Source organism: Marmota marmota, unplaced genomic scaffold, assembly GCF_001458135.2.
Source record: "Marmota marmota marmota unplaced genomic scaffold, marMar, whole genome shotgun sequence".
Classification (NCBI taxonomy): Eukaryota; Metazoa; Chordata; class Mammalia; order Rodentia; family Sciuridae; genus Marmota; species Marmota marmota.
Window position 1 is genome coordinate 3,235,516 of NW_026000079.1, and position 16,623 is coordinate 3,252,138.

The following is a 16,623-nucleotide window of genomic DNA, read 5'->3' on the forward strand; positions in this document are numbered from 1 at the left end:
CATCTAATGGAAAGAGATCAAACTGCAGCTGGGAGAAGAAGCTGTGCCTGTAAGGGTGGAATTTTCTAAAGGATTTCTGACACAGTCCATAAAAGAAAATAATAATAAATAATAATAATGTTTCAGTTGCCCCCCTAAAATATAACCTTTCCTGTGGCAAATGTGCTTTGAAACTTCATATAACTGTCATCACGAGGTCCCTGGATTCCAACTAGGTCGTGTAGTTTAGAATCTTCAGAATATTGTAGTGAATAAATTGGCAGCAGATCATTGAGTTAGGCATCACGTTTCAGCCATATGGTTATATCGTCAGAGGGATTTAACATTTTAAATGTCAACTGGTGCATTCTTGTAATTTTCAAAATATTTGAAGATGGTATATAATACAGGTGCCTCTCTATAGTACCTTGATAATTTATATGGTATCAGAGATATTTTTTAAAATTTCTGGATGTGTTGCAGTAGCTGGTGTAGGCTGTGTGCCCTCCTAAGATGGTTTGCTCTGAGATGGAATTTTAAATAAACATTATGTCAAAAAAACTGGAGTGGTTGTGCTGAATCCAGTTAGTTTCGAGAATCGCCTCCCTGCATAAAAAGCACCTTCTGTAGTAACAGCCACAGCAAAGCTTTATTTGCAGTGGCTTCTGATAACAGAAGTGTACAAACAAAGCAGGGTTGGACCCAGCCAGCAGACTGATCTGTTCACACCCGGCCCCATCCACCTTGAGAGCCCTTCTGTGGTGTCTTCCTCCCAGATACAATGTAACAGCTGGGATGTAGCCTGGTAGGGCCACCAGGAGTGTGTTCAAGGCCCTGGGTTTTATTCCCAGTATTGGGGGCAGGGGGACAGAACACAACAACAACAATGTAACAGTGCAGTTTTGCTCCTGTTTATTGGCCCCTCTTCTTCCTGAGTAGAGAGTAAACTGCATTTGTTCTCATCCCTAGCTGGGCATCAGAGATGGGCTCTGTGTTTATGTCATCGTTATTAATACACCCCATCCCTTCCGAGGGACTTGATGCTTGTAAAACTGGGAGAAGTCCACATTTTTAAAAAATCTATTTAGAGCATGCTACAGGGACACTGCTACATCGATGTTCATAGCAGCAGAGTTCACAATAGCAAGACTGTGGAACCAACCTAGATGCCCTTCAATAGACGAATGGATAAAAAAAATGTGGCATTTATACACAATGGAGTATTACTCTGCATTAAAAAATGACAAAATCATAGAATTTGCAGGGAAATGGATGGCATTAGAGCAGATTATGCTAAGTGAAGCTAGCCAATCCCTAAAAAACAAATGCCAAATGTCTTCTTTGATATAAGGAGAGTAACTAAGAACAGAGTAGGGACGAAGAGCATGAGAAGAAGATTAACATTTAACAGGGATGAGAGGTGGGAGGGAAAGGGAGAGAGAAGGGAAATTGCATGGAAATGGAAGGAGACCCTCAGGGTTATACAGTGGAGGGGGTAGAGAGAGAGGAGGGGAGGGGAGGGGAGAGGTGGGGAGGGGGGAGGGTGGAGGATGGGAAAGGCAGCGGAGCACAACAGACACTAGTATGGCAATATGTAAATCAATGGATGTGTAACTGATGTGATTCTGCAATCTGTGTATGGGGTGAAGGTGGGAGTTCATAACCCACTTGAATCAAAGTGTGGAATATGATATGTCAAGAAATTTGTAATGTTTTGAACAACCCACAATAAAAAATTAAAAAAATAAAAAAAATAAAAGCCAGCTGTCAAAAAAAAAAATAAAAAAAATAAAAATAAAAAATCTATTTAAAATATTTAAAATCTGTATTTTTAAGAAAGTCCATGCCAGGCGAGGTGGCGCACGCCTGTAATCCCAGCGGCTGGGGAGGCTGAGGCAAGAGGATCCTGATTTCGAAGCCAGCCTCAGTAACTGTGAGGCACTAAGCAACTCAGTGAGACCCTGACTCTAAATGAAATAAAAGTGGGGCTGGGGATGGGGCTGAGTGGTCGAGTGCCCCTGAGTTCAATCCCCAGTACCAAAAAATTAAAAAATAAAATAAAATAGAGAAACTCTACCAGGTGACTTTGATACACAGTGCTGGCTGACCACCACCACTGGAAGCCACCATTTAGAAACATGCGAATAAAGTCATTTGACATCCTGGAAGAGGGGTACACTGTTGAGCCCAGGTTTCGGATTTGTATTTCCATTGAACATTTATATAGATTGCCACCAGGTGGTAGAAGTGCCTATTGTTTTTTGCCATCTGTGTTTAAGATAAAAGGAAGTTTGCATCTAGAAATGTTCCCTCCGCCCTCCACTAGAGCAATCAGAGTCGTGTTTTTCAGAATCGAGATCGAACACATGTTTACGAGAGCCCAGGGTGTGGGTGTTGAACACTGGATTCCCACCCTGTGAAAGGCCAAGATGTGAGTAATGAAAGTAGACTTGCTACAGATCAGGAGCCCTGCTAAGCAAATGCTTTTCATTCCACATGATTTGATTTTAATCCCTCACAACTCAGGTGAGCCAAGTGGGGAGGCTCATTTTTCAGATGAGGACACTGGTTCATGGGATGAGTAGGTGAGATCCTAGGTCAGTCACCTAAGAGCCTAGATTGCAGCCTAAGTCAGCTTCTGGAGTTCAGGTCTGGTTCTTATCCGCTGGACCTCTACTCCTCCTTTGAGAGGGTATTACCTGGCCTGCAGAACTCCTCACATTTAAGACTAATTAGTTAAAATAGGGCACAAGAAGTAATAAATTAATCCCTTGGTTTAAGTTAGCAAGTGAGAAAAAGATGCTTAAATAAAGAGATTCACAGTAGCCAAGAAGTGGAAGCAGCTCAAATATGTGTTGACAGATGAATGGATAAACAAAATGGGGTTGCTGGGCGTGGTGGCACACACCTGTGATCCCAGCGACTCGGGAGGCTGAGGCAGGAGGATCACAAGTTCAAAGCCAGCCTCAGAACTTAGCAAGGCCCTAAGCAACTTGGCAAGACTGTGTCTCAAAATGAAATATAAAAAGGGCTGGGGATGGGGCTCAGTGGTGAAGCACTTGCCTCGCACGTATGAGGCTCCATCCTCAGCACCACATAAAAATAGATAAAATAAAGGTATTGTGTCCATCTACAACTAAAAATATTTTTAAGGGGGGAGAAGGGGGCTGGGGATGTGGCTCAGTCATTAAGTGCCCAGGATCCAATCCCTGGTATGAAAAAAAAAAAGAAAGAAAGAAAGAAAAAGAAATGTGGTCTGGACACCTAGTGGGATATGGTTTCTCCTTTAGATGGAGGAGGACTCTAACGCATGCTACTCACAGATGAGACATTATGCTGGGAGAAACAAGCCAGTCACAAAAAGACAGATACTGCATGATTCCACTTCCATGAAACTAATGGTCAGATTCACAGAGACAGAAGGTAGGTTGCAGATTGGTGGCTGCTTAATGGATACAGAGTTTCTATTTGGGATGATGAAAGTCTTGGGAGCCCAAGACTCCAAGTAGAACCAGGCAGCTGGAGATCCTGAAGACCACCCAAGCTCCGACAACCAACACACCACTAAACATTGAGAAGATCTGCTCTGAGGCACGAAGTTCATTTCCAAAACCCACACGTAGCACCAGGATTTCTTCCTTCACGTTGTGAATCATATAGGATGAGTTGCTGAATTACCTTGACTCAAACTTAAAATGCTTCCTCCATGACATTTCTCGTATGATTCAGCCTGCCTTCTGATGTATGTGCTTAAACAGGATGACTAACTCAGATTGATTATATAAAAAGATAGATATACTTGATGTGCATACAAAAGCCGTTTAGTTTATCAAGGTAGCAACCAATATGCCGTTGACAAGTAAAAAACGTGTTTTACTTTAAGAGATAGTCAAGAAAGACGTTTATGTTCATTTTGGGTTATTTTAAGTGGCGTGTTTGCAAGTGAAACTTTCCCCTTAAAATCCCTGCACATTGGGCGGGGCCACGGTACTGGGGATTGAACTCAAGGGCACCCAACCACTGAGCCACATCCCCACCCTATTTTGTATTTTATTTAGAGACAGGGTCTAAGACAAGTTGCTTAGCACCTTGCTTTTGCTGAGGCTGGCTTTGAACTCACGATCCTCCTGCCTCAGCCTCCCGAGCCACTGGGATTATAGGTGTGCACCACCGCACCTGGCCTCCCTGCACTTAACAGAATGTCAAGCTTTATCAGAGACCAATGTTAGCAAACCACCTTGTGCCCTTTGACAATGAGTATCTTTAGACAATTTAATTTTGTCTGTGATCCCCACCGACTTACATTTACTTATTTATTTTTATGTAGTTAGTGTTGCAATACTACGGATTAAACTCAGTGCCTCACACAAGCTAGGCAGGTGCCCCACCACTGGTGGTGATGATGATGATGATGATGATGATTTTGAATTTTGAGACAGGATCTCCCTAAGTTGCCCAGGCTGACCTTGAACTTGCAATCCTCCTGCCTCGGCTTCCCAAATCACGGGGATTACAGGCATGAGCCACCACATGGGGCCTTTGCACTTCCTAATATTCTTTCTTTCTTTACTTATTTGTTTATTTATTTAGAGGTAGGTTCTTGGTTCATGGCCCAGACTGACCTCCAACTCCTTCCTGATAAATTTTATTCTTTAAAAAATTATAATGTGCTGGGTGTGGTGGCTGTAATCCCAGCTACTCAGGAGGCTGATGAGGCGGGAAGATTGCAAGTTCAAGTCCAGCCTGAGCAACTTAGTGAGACCCTGTCTCAAAGTTTAAAAAAAATAAAAAGGGTTGGGGAAATACCTCAGTGATAGAGCACTGCTGGATTCAATCCTCAGTACTGGAAAAGTGCAGATATATGAAAATGTAGCTTCCCGTTCGTCACAGCACTAAGCTATTTTCTCTGCGAACGTCGGAGAGCTTTATTAAGCATTTCGAAGTCATCTTGGAAGGAGCCTCCTTAGTTAAACGTCACATACACCTGTAATGTGAATATTTCACAATTTTACTGAAGATCTTCATTTCATTCATGAGTTGACCTGGGGGCGGGATGGGATGTCCTGGACCCCTCCCAGCTCTCACACTCAGTGCTGCATGGTGTCATTTCAAGGGCCAGCAGCCACCTCTGCTGCACAAGGTGGCAGCCCTGTCTCCAGCGCCACCTGCACTCTTCACAGAGCTGCAGAAAGCACGGGTTTCCTTGGGCCTCGGTAAATAAGGGAGATGCTTTCTGAAGAGAGTTCCAGTGACTGAGTGTTCCGTCTCTACGAGTCACCATCTGCCGTCCCCAGCTCTCTGGAAAGAGCACGGTAACCATGTCATCCTAGCAGGGAGCCGTGGGGAAGGGGAAGCGGCTCCTTCCATTTCCTGGCTCTGTGGACGGCTCCAGCCCTCTCCGCAGCCCACGCAGCCTACCCACCACCGGGGACATCTGGCTCCTGCCTTCTGCAAGACAGGGACCGGCTTTGAGGAGAGAACATGTTGTCCTGAGGGATCCAGGGAGTCCTGTTGGGCCGTCCTGTCGGGCTTTCCTGACTGCCCAGGCGGGGGCCAAGCAGTGGGGGGCCCCAACTTGAGCTTTCGGTCTGACTTATGTCCTTCCCAGTCTCCCCTGCGGGTCCCTGTCCCAGTTCTGAGGTATTTACACAGCGGTTCCACCCACAAAGCGTCCCCGTGATGGCCTTTCCTCTGTTTGGAAGCTGTGGATGGCCGGGTCCCAAGCTCTTCCTTTCTAAGACCCTTTTCAATAGGGGACAGAGTCCGCCTATCTGAGGATCAGGAGTCCAGGGTGGCCTTTGTGATGCCATTAGCACCCCACCCCTGTCCAATAAACAGTCCTCTGATGAATAATGGCCCTTCCTTTTCCTTCCCTGCATGTCCATCATCTGCTAATGAAGACGGTAAACATGGCAGACACACACACACACACACACACACACACACACACACACACCTTCCCCAAATCCCAGGACTCAGTTTCAAAACACTTTCATAATTAAAGCCTTTTTGGGAAATGGCTACTTCTTGAACTTCATCTGATTTATTTTTTTCCCAGAGAGCCTTGAATCCCGCCTTAAGAGGAAATCTCCCCCCCAAATAGTGCTACTGAATCACCCACCCTTTGTGGCTCCTTTCTCCCCGTTAATCATGCGAGTCTTTACTTTTGCATGACCCAGGTGCCTGCAGCAAAATGACATCTCAAGTGTCTTTTTTTAGAAATTATTTATTTCAAACATTTACCATGTTCACTTTAAGTGCAAAATAGCGATAAAAGGAAAAAAGCGTTGAAAAATCAAAATACACTGACATCAGCCTTTGGTATTGGTTTTCAGGTAATTAAGAGGGAAGTCCCTTAAAACGATGATCTATTTCTCTCCAAAAGCGATGCGGAGCTGAGGTATCGTGGTCAGCAGGCGTGGGCTCCTCCAGCGAGGTCTCTCGCTGCCCCAGTCCTTCCCTTCCAAAGCAGATCTCCATCTGAGCACATGTTCAGAAAACTGACAATGTTCCTTAACGATCATCAAGGTTGCCATGGGAACTCCCTGGAGCTGGCGCCCAGCCACACTAGGGACAGAGGCTGGAAGGACTTTTAGGGGACGCCTGGGAGTGCCTGGCCCAAAGCCGGAGGCAGCTGCTGGAGCCTTCTGGCCACAGCCCATTGCAGGTTGCTGTTTGGAGAAGGACCGTTGGTGGCTCCCGGCTCCAAATGAGGACAGATTTGTCACCATCTCCACCTGGAACTGGGGGTGGGACACCTTCCCAAGTGGGTCAATGTTAAGGACCTGCAATGGGACCCAACAGCGCCGGAGCAGCTGGGCAAGACATTCCGGAACAATCTTCAAGAGACTCACAAGCCATGGCCAGCCCCAGGCTGCCCGCTGGGCTCTACTCAGGACCACAGGGCTCCCAAACCAGTTCCCACAACGGAGCCCACGCCTTGCTCCTGAGACAGCGGGGAAGTGGTGGAGGCCCAGTGTGAGTTCAGGGTCCGGCAAACAAACGGCCAGGGGGAGACCCCATCAGAGCAAACCGCGGAGTCCCCCAAAGACCTTGTACGACACACATCCAATGTTTTTTTAAAAACATGTCATTAATGCTACAAGAACTGATGATCACTTTAGGTTAGACCTGGGTCCAGCATATTTTCGACTGGGCCCACCCAACAAGATGGGCTTCTAAATTCGTGCATCCCTCCTCCTTCAATGGTCCCTGTCCACACACTTCAACATCTGGCTGTGTGGCTGAGGGCGCAGGCCGTAGGTGAGTGTCGGCCCTGTTGAGGATCCAAGGCAGCCTGTGGACTGCGGGGACCTAAGGAAGAGTGATCCATGGGACTAGTGGACAGAGACACGTGTCCAGGAACCATTCAGACACGGAAAGCCTAAGGCAGGGGCCTGGCCACGAAGCAGACTCTGAGCCCAGAGAGGCCAGCCTTTCCTCCACTGGCACTAGCTTACAACAAGTAAAGGGGGGAACCCTCTGTGATACCGCCTCCCCCCAAAAGAAAAGGCAGTTCCGTTACAATAATAGTGAAAGCAATAACAATTTGGAGATCAAAGCTGCCTCGCTCTCAGAGACGATGAACTCACGACCCCCGCCAGCGGCCCTGCCTGGCTGTGGGCAGAACTGTGTGAGAGTTAAAGAGCCGCGGGCAGAGTCGCACTCTCTCATGCAGATCCTCATTCTAACATTTCCTTTCACAGCATTTTTGTGATTCAGAAACCTGACAGAGGGGGGGGGGGAAGGAGAGCCATGAACACCTGCTTGACTCTTGTCAACCCCGTGGACCACCTGCCTAAGGCGGCAGGATGTGAGAGCCACCAGGGCTCGAGACAGTGACGCCCGGAACCCGGCACTTGGCGAACACATGGGGGCTTCCACCCTTCGCCACGTGTCTGGTGGTGGTGGTGTTTTTCTAAAAGGGTAAACTTCTAGAAAAGTCTTGTGGTCTGGTAAATTCAGGGTCTGTGGCTCCACAGCTCGTTTTAATCACCGCTCTCCTCTGTGGTCACCTGTCTGGGTGACACTAACATCACTGAGTTCTCAAAGCCCCGACAGGAAAGTGAGCTGGTGGTTACGGGGGTCACGGCTGGACACCCATCGGCTGCTTCCATGGGAGCTGAGCCGAATCCAGTTCAAGGAACAAAACAAAAAGAGGAAGAAACCCAGGTAAGGGATTTTTATTTAAAAAAAAAAAATGAACCTCCCTTCTGAGTCTCAGTGGGGACTTTCTAGGACCCTGCCGGGTACTCGTGGGCGGCATCACAACAGGAAGGGGGACACCCTTTCTTTCCTAACCACCTAGGGGAGGGGCAGGGGGACAGTCACAAGTGACTTTTTCCCCAATTCAGAGAAGAGGCAGAGACTATTTTTACGGTTTGCAAGACAAAAACAAAATACAGAATGAAACCAGAATCTCTTCTCCATAAGGGAAACTTCTCCTCCTCCTCCTTTTTTGAGTGGACTTGCTTTGGTGCTAAACAGAATCATCGTGCCCCGCCCCAAGTTATTTATAAACCGAAATCCAGAGAAGACTGAGGCTCCCAGCACCTCAAGAGAAAAGAGCAGGTTTTCGAAAACACGAAGCACATTCTTGCGGATTCGTTTTTCCTTTCATACCGACACCGTCTACACTGATCACTCAGGTCCGGTCAGCACCCCAACCAACCAAGATGAAGTCAACTGGCTTGGCTCCCAGCACTGGCAGTGGGGAGAGGAAACTGGTTTCCAGAGGCTGGGGTCCCCCTCAGCTACAACAGGGGACCTTGAAGACCCTGTCCCTACTCCCCTCCTTCCTCTCTGCTTCTGTCCTCAAGCCCTGAGACCCCAACAGGGGGACAAAGTTGGCGCAGCTGCTTCTGTAGCCAGCAAAAGCCTAGGGTTATCATTCACATTGAGCACAACGCTCGTGAGGAGCTGATTATGATTCCACTTAAACCATCGGCCCTGAGACTTATTCACCACCCCCTGCACACACACTCACACTCACACTCACACACCAGCTGCTTTTCAAGTGTGGGGGGAAGGCAGGAAAGAGCTCCCTCCCCAGCCTCAGTGGTTTGCACAAAGCCATCCTCAGTCCAGGAAACAGAATGGCAAAGGCACTTGGGTTTCCAGAGTCGGAGGGACAAGGTGCGACTGGGCAGGGGCAGGAGCCAGCCACCACGGCAGGCCTCCTGGAAGCCCCTGCCCCTGCCTGAGGGTTCGGCTGGCAGAGATGAGTCCAGGTGTGGGGGTGCCCGGCAGCTCCTCCACACCCTCGGTCCCATCGAGTCTTGGCGCGGCTCTCTTCACAGTGTCCTGAGTCGCTGAGACCCCCCCGAAGCAGAGCGCTTGGGAAGAGCAGTTTGAAAGCTCAACCAGCTCTTCCTTCAGAACAGGTGCAGCAAGCCGATTTCCACCAGTCTAGAACCTTCTGCAGGCTCTTCCGTCACCGTGAAGCCAAATGCCCCCACGCCCCTGAGATGAGCTGGAATGGCAGTGAGAAGCGTCTTTCCAGAGCCAGCGTGGGCTGCGTCACCCACACGATTCAGCACCTCTGTCACCCCGCTGCCAGGGGCCACCCAGACAGCTATCTGGCGAAGAAGTAGTCTCTGTTGCTGATGTCGTAAGGGCTCCGCGAGTCCCTGGCATCTGGTCGGCTGTGGCTCGAGGTGTTGTCTGAGCCGAGGCTGCTGGGGGACACGGGTGGGGAAAGGAGGGGAGCCAGCACAATGGTGGGCTTGGACTGCCCCAGGGAATACGGCGGGTGCACGCCCGTCTTGCACTCTTTCAGGGCCTGTGGCTTCCATGTCTTCTTGAACCTGCACACAAACACACAAAGACATATCACACCCATGTGACGGTCCCCTGCGATGAACCCAACAGCTGGTGGCCCTGGAGGTCTGGAGCGCCCAGGCTCGGCTCCAAGGCGTGATGATGATTCATCCCATCAGCAGCTGGTCTCAAACCCCAGAGATTCCGCCAGCCTCCGGAGAGCGGCTGAGTTCCCCAAGCATCCCAAGAAGGGAGGTCTCCACGGCTAGGCAAAAGGGGGACTGAGGCAGGCGGGGTTGTCCTGGTGGAGCACCAGCAAGTCCCTGCTAATCCCTCAATTTGCCCTGTCCCACAGGCTATCCATCGTCAGTCCCCAGTCCATTTATTTTTGAAAAGGGAAACATCAAGACATGGTGGATCATGCCCGTGATCCTAATGAATCAAGAGGCCGAGGCAGGAGGACCCCAGGTTCTAGGCCAGTCCGGGCCACTTAACAAGACCCTGTCTCAAAACAAAAAGTAAAAAGAGCTGGGGATGTGGCCCAGTGATAGGGCACCCCCGGGGCTCAATCCCCAGGACTAAAAAACAAAACAGCAACGTCTTCTTTTAGAGGGAAGGAAAATGGGCCTCCTTCAAATCAAGGCCAGCCCGAAGACCACGTGCAACCACCATTCAGTGGCCCTTGGTGACACTCCTGTCCCTGACATTCCCATTCCCCCCAACTCTCCCTGAGCCTCTGGTCCGTCCCACCCAACCAGCGAGAGTGCCCACCCTCACGCTGTGGGCACAGGTTGACTCATCCACAGGAAAGTCGGTGCTAAACAGGAAGGAGATAGACATCTATCTCTCTGATCACAGCCTTGCTCACGGGGCTCCACACTGGGCCCAAAGCCAGGCTCAGCAACGGAGAGAAGTCACTTGACAATCAGAGAAAGAGGAGATGGTGACATTGATCTTCAAAGGTGCAGCCCGTCTCCTTCCTGAAGGGGCCCTTCACCCGCGCCCAGGCAGCCGGGCCTCTTCTCCCCCGTCTCCTGACCACCTTGTGGCTGACTTGTCCCCAGAGTGGGGGAAAGATGGCCTCCCTGAGTCCAGCACATATCAGTGGCTCCAGGAGGCACCACGGGGAGGAAGGGAAACCAACATCAAAAACAAAATTTGGGCATTTTCCTTGGCTTCTTTTTATATCAGCAGGCTATTCCTGTCCTTGTGAGGATAGATAATTGATAGTTGGCTCCAAGTCTGCCTTTGGCTCTGAGCCCACTGACCAAATGGAATAAACAACCTCAGAATGTGACTTAGGGCTTCGCCACTTGGGCCCCACACAGGAAGAGCCCAGCAGGGTGCTTATTGAAGTTTTGCTGAGTCCTTGAGTGGAATTCTCCTCCCCTGTGAGAAGATAGAGGACAGATTCTTTATACTCTGGATTGCAAAATATTCAGACCCTCTGACTAAGGAATTCCTCTTCTGGGAATAACAGAGCTATGGAGAAGCTTATGGCACAAAGATGTCCAGCACAGTGTTGTTTATAAAAGCAGAACAACATCCAACTGCCCAATAATAGGAGACTGGTTTAGTGAACTTGGGTATTAATCCCGGATAGAGGGATCTGCAGCTAATGAAAGTGAGTTTGCAAAGGATTTGTAAATACATGGAAAAAAAAATGCTTATATTAGAATGCTAAATTTAAAAGGTAGGAGCAGGGCACAGTGGCACATACCTGTAATCCCAGCAGCTCTGGAGGCTGAGACAGGAGGATTGTGAGTTCAAAGCCAGCCTCAGCAATGGCGAGGCCCTAAGCAACTCAGTGAGATTCTGTCACTAAATAAAATAGGGCTGGGGATGTGGCTCAGTGGTTGAGTTCAATCCCCCTATACCAACCAACCAACCAACAAACAAACAAAAATAACCAGTTCTGAATCTAAAAGAAGTTTTGTTTGTTTCTGGTACTGGGGATTAAACCCAGGGGCATTTGATCACTGAGCCACATCCCCAGCCCTTTTTATTTTTTATTTGAAGACAGGGTCTCACTGAGTTTCTCAGGGCCTCGCTGAGTTGCTGAGGCAGGAAGATCACAAGTTCAAAGCCAGTCTCAGAAACTGAGCAAGGCCCTAAGCCACTTAGATTTTTTTATGTGGATTCAGGATCTTTCTAAGTCACCACGGCGAGCCTCGAACTTGCAATCCTCCTGCCTCCCCGGGTCTCCTGAGTCACTGGGATCACAGGGGTGCACCACCACACCCGCCAGCTGGAGGCCTCCAAGACCCCAAAGCGCTTCTCACTGCAGGCTCTGTGTGTGCGCGCGCGTGTGTATGTGCGTGTGCGTGTGTGTGTGTGTGTGCGTGTGCGTGTGTGTCTGTCTGTGTGCACACGCTGCTGGGCTAGAACCCAGGGCGCGGTGCTCCCCAGGCCAGGGCTCTACACCAAGCCCCGTCCCCAGCCCCTGTACATTTGGTGGTTCCGGGGTGAAGGGCAGCTACATACGACACACAGGACGTCACAGAGACCCCCGCCCGTCTCACCTGAGGATGATGCCGACGCACAGCAGCGAGCCGAAGGCCAGGCTTCCCCCAGCTACCAGGAACGTGGGCAGCGGGACGGGCAGAGAATCTTGCCCTGGAGAAGAAGGAAAAGGGCTGGGCTGGGGCGAAGCGCAGGGGTAGAGGCTGCCTCGCACGACAGGCCCTGCTCAGGCCCCAGAGCCACAAAAAAAGGAGGAGACACAGGAGGGACAGGAGGCCACGTGGCCCCGCTCCGCCCAGTGGGCACAGGTCGCCCCCTTCTCGCCCCCCCCCCGGGCTGCAGCCCTGTGCGGCCCAGGCCCTACCTGACCAGGAGGTCTCAGACTAGATGAGGTCACTTCCTTTGAGAAGGGACCCCCACTCAAGCTGAGTGTCCCCCCGGGTACCCCAGTCCCTCCAAGCTGGCTCTCTGGCCAGAGGAGGCCGGGTGCCTCGGCCCGGCTCCCGTGGCCTGCTCCAAAGCAGCTCTCAAAACGTGTCACTGAATGAAGGAAAGGACAATCAGCTTCCTAATAGCTGCCCCAGAAAGACCCTTCCTACGAGTGCCAGAGACCCCGGACCGGCCAGAGGGACACCTAAGCAAAGCCACCACTGTCCCACTGGGAAGGCAGGAGCCCCAGCCGGGTGGACCCAGGACCTAGGCCTAGTGCTGCCCACTGTTGGTGTTGATGCCACCCAGGGCCAGGCACTGCCCAGCAGCCTGACCGGTGAGCGTTCACGGACCTCAAAGACAGGTCCCTCGGGGCGCACCCCACACCTTGACAGGAAGAGCAGACGCCTGCTGCTCATGATCACTACTTCGTCATCTGTCACCATCCCCCTCCCTCATTCAGTAAAGTCTGGAGGGTCCCGTGGCCAGGCTTGGCCCTAAGTCTCCAGGACACAGAAAGGCATGACGGAGAAGACCCTCCCCCTGGACACTACAGTGTGGTCGAGGGAGGCAGACTAACAGGTCACGTGCAAGGTGACGTTAGTTGGCCACGGCGATGATGACAAGCGAACCACAGGCCTGGCACAGTGGCCCACGCCTGGAACCCCAGCGGCTCTCGAGGCCGAGGCAGGAGGATCGTGAGTTCAAAGCCAGCCTCAGCAACTCAGCGAGGCCCCAAGCAACTCAGTGAGACCCTGTCTCTAAATAAACTATGAAAAAGGGGCTGGAGATGGGGAGGTTGCCTTGTGGTTAGTGCCTCTGGGTTCAATCCCCACTACCAAAAAGAAAAAAGAAAAGCAAACCCAGGAAGGGAAGAGAGTCTCCGTGGGAGAGGGGACCTCTGTCATACATGAGGGTCAGGAACGGGCTCTCTGAGAAGGGAGCCTTTGAGCAGAAACCTGGGTGGTAGGAAGGAGCTGGTCAAGTGGAGGGTGGAAGAAGAGCATCCAGACAGAGGAACAAGCAGGTGCAAAGGCCCTGAGGTGGGGAAGCAGAGGGAGAGGGAAGATGGAGGAGCTGAAGTCTGTGCCGTCCCAGCTGCACAGAGCTCAGCCCCGGGTCCAGTAGCAACTCCAGGTGCGCTGCGCACACTGGGCCGTCCACCTGGAAGGAGCCAGCCAGGCAGGGACACCGGACCCAGGACCTCCTCGGACAGCCTGGGAGTCATCCAAGGAACTGCCCAGCCTCTGACCCTGGGGCCAGGACCCCGGAGTCCCACACATTTGGTCCAACGCACAGGACCCGCGGCCTTTCTTGTTTCCCAGACCTGAAGGTGTCGGGAGGGGGGGCTGGAAGGCAAGGTTCTCAGGACAAAGACCCGTCCCCCCCCCCCCCCCGTCTGCATGCCATTTCTGACTCCAGGAACGTGGTGGGTGGCACATGCATTTGTACCCTGGGCCAACTGTGAAATAGTTCACTGCTTCCTCCCTTCTGCGCATGGTCCCCTCACTAAGTTTTAGCTAACCACGTCACACTTGAACGAATCAGGTAATTAAATATTTCTGCCATTTTATCCTCTGCCAAGGATCCAAATATGAAAAGATTTTATGCAAAGAGTCTCGTGTCCACCAGATCAGAGGAAGACAAAGATAGCCAATCCTGCCGGGAGCAGTAGCACAGGCCTGTAACCCCAGTGACTTGGGAGGCTGAGGTAGGAGGACTGCAAGTTTGGGGCCAGCCTCAGCAAGTTACCAAGATCTCATCTCAAAATAAAAAGGGCTGGAGATGTGACTCAGTGGTAATCCCCAGCGCACACACACACACACACACACACACACACACACACACTCGTCCCCAGTCCTGACCTGGGAGGCTGGTTGCTTTTTCAGAAATCTTCCTTCGGCCTTCCTCCTGCTCCCCTTCATCAGTAGTAGGCACCTGGGAGAGACATGCCACGTTACAGGCCCATTTCTCTGGATTCCAACATCATCCAGACCCAGTTTGGGCGCCACCTTCTCAAAGACCTCCCTGGGCCACCCGGGCTTCCCTTTCTCTATCTCGTGACCTCCCAGGTCCTGGAGGTGTGTCACCTCCAACTCTTTCACTGTGACACGATTCCTGGTGTCTCCTGTTTCAGGCAGGGATTCCGCTCCCTCTGCCTCGCTCCCCTGGGACCTGCACTGGGGGAGCCCGGCCCCCAGCGATGGGCTTCCCCTGCAGCGGGTCACAGAGGTGCTCCTGGGCTCCTTCCCCGCGCTGCCCAGATCCAGGAGTGGCTGAGGCCCCCGGCTTAGCGTTTAGGGGATTGGAGGCCCCGGGAGGAGCCGAGGTGAGGCTGAGGGACATTGGATTACTCTAAGACCTGGTTAAGCAGCTTTGGGGGAAAGCCTCTTCCAGCCAGTTATGACACCAGGAGCCCGAGGGAGGGACGGGATGATCTGAACTGTGTCTCAGGCCAAGCAGCTGGTGGTGCCCAAGAAGCTCAGAGACAAACGAGTGGCCACTGGACTCAGGCATTTCCTGTGCCGGGCGAGGCTGCCCTGGCCCTTCCAGCCCCGGGACAGGGAATCGCTGTCCCTGCACAGAGACTTGGAGAGGGCAGAAACCGGCACACAGCTGCACGTCTAGGAAGAGGCAGAGCTGGGCTTCAAATTCCCTCTGCAAACCGCCAGGTGCTGCTGCCCTGACTCTCACAGGAACCCGAGCTCACCTCCACGGAGGGGGACGCAGAGGTCACAGCTGGGACACTCCTGGACTCTGCAGACAGAGGGCAGAGGGAAGGGCTGTCGTTAGTGACTGTGGGCCCTGGAGTGCTGACCGATGGCTCCAGAAGTAGAATAAAGATCATCACAATGTTATTTAAAAGCACATAACAGGGGCCGGGTGTGGTGGCCCACGCCTGACATCCCAGCAGCTCGGGAGGCTGAGGCCAGAGGATCTCAAGTTCAAAGCCAGCCTCAGCAACTTAGCGAGGCCCTCAGCAACTCAGTAAGACCCTGTCTCTAAATAAAAAGTATAAAAAGGGCTGGGGATGGGGCTCGGTGGTTAAGTGCCCCTGGGTTCAATCCCTGATACAATAAATAAATAAGTAAAAGAGCATAACAGGACCTGGGATGCAGTTCAGAGGCAGAGAGGCCCGGGGGTTCAATCCCAACCACCAAGAGCAAAACAAACAAATAAAGGAGCATAACACGGAAAGTAACCAAATATCCAGCCCTAAGGGACAAGCTGTACAATCATGATAGAGACACATAATGTCATAACCTGTACATAATGCCTACATGTGTCAAAATGTTACACTGTACCCCATCCATAGATCCAACTCTTCTGTCGATTTCAATGATGAATAAAATAAGGAGCTGGGTACAAAGCCAAACTCCTACACTCTCAGTAACTTGGGAAGGATCAGATGTCGGAGGCCAGCCTCTGCAACTTAGTGAGAGCTTGTCTCAAAATAAAAAATAAAAAGGGCTGGGGATGTGGTTCAGTGGTAGAGCAGCCCTGGGTTCACTCCCCAGTACTGCAAAAAATAAAATAAGGGAAGAGGATGTGGTCAGCACTTTCCTAGTGTGTGCAAGGCCCTGTGTGTTTGATTCCCCAGCACCCCAAGAATATAAAAATAAAGATAAGGAGGCTGAGGCAGGGGGATGGCAAGTTCAAAGCCAGCCTCAGCAACTTAGCAAGGCTCTAAGCAACTCAGGGAGACCCCACCTCCAAATAGAATATTTAAAAAAGTGCCGCGGACGTGACTTAGCGGTTAAGCACCCCTGGGTTCAATGCACTAAAAATTGAAACATAATAAATAAAACTTCAAAATATATATTTTATAAAAAATGTTGATGATATGACATAATGTGTGAAAAAATGCAAGACAAGAAAAAAGTCCTATAGTTGGATCAAAACTTGTTTTGTTGTTATTGTTCTTAGAGATACTAGGAAATGAGCCCAGGGTGCTTTACCAATGAGCTACACCTCCAGCCCTTTTTAAAAAAA

General features: G+C 50.9%; 1 protein-coding gene across 1 annotated transcript in view; it reads right to left on the reverse strand.

Annotated features, from left to right (window-relative positions):
* Positions 1 to 8,173: 8,173 nt before the first annotated feature.
* Positions 8,174 to 16,623, reverse strand: part of Il6r (interleukin 6 receptor) — a gene marked incomplete at its 5' end in the record, with an annotated part of 42,472 nt that continues 34,022 nt past the window's right edge. Inside the window, 4 exons of the mRNA XM_015502656.1 lie at positions 8,174 to 9,785; positions 12,261 to 12,354; positions 14,496 to 14,568; positions 15,341 to 15,387. Of these exons, the coding sequence (XP_015358142.1) occupies positions 9,554 to 9,785; positions 12,261 to 12,354; positions 14,496 to 14,568; positions 15,341 to 15,387 (446 nt within the window). The remainder of the gene's footprint in view (positions 9,786 to 12,260; positions 12,355 to 14,495; positions 14,569 to 15,340; positions 15,388 to 16,623) is intronic.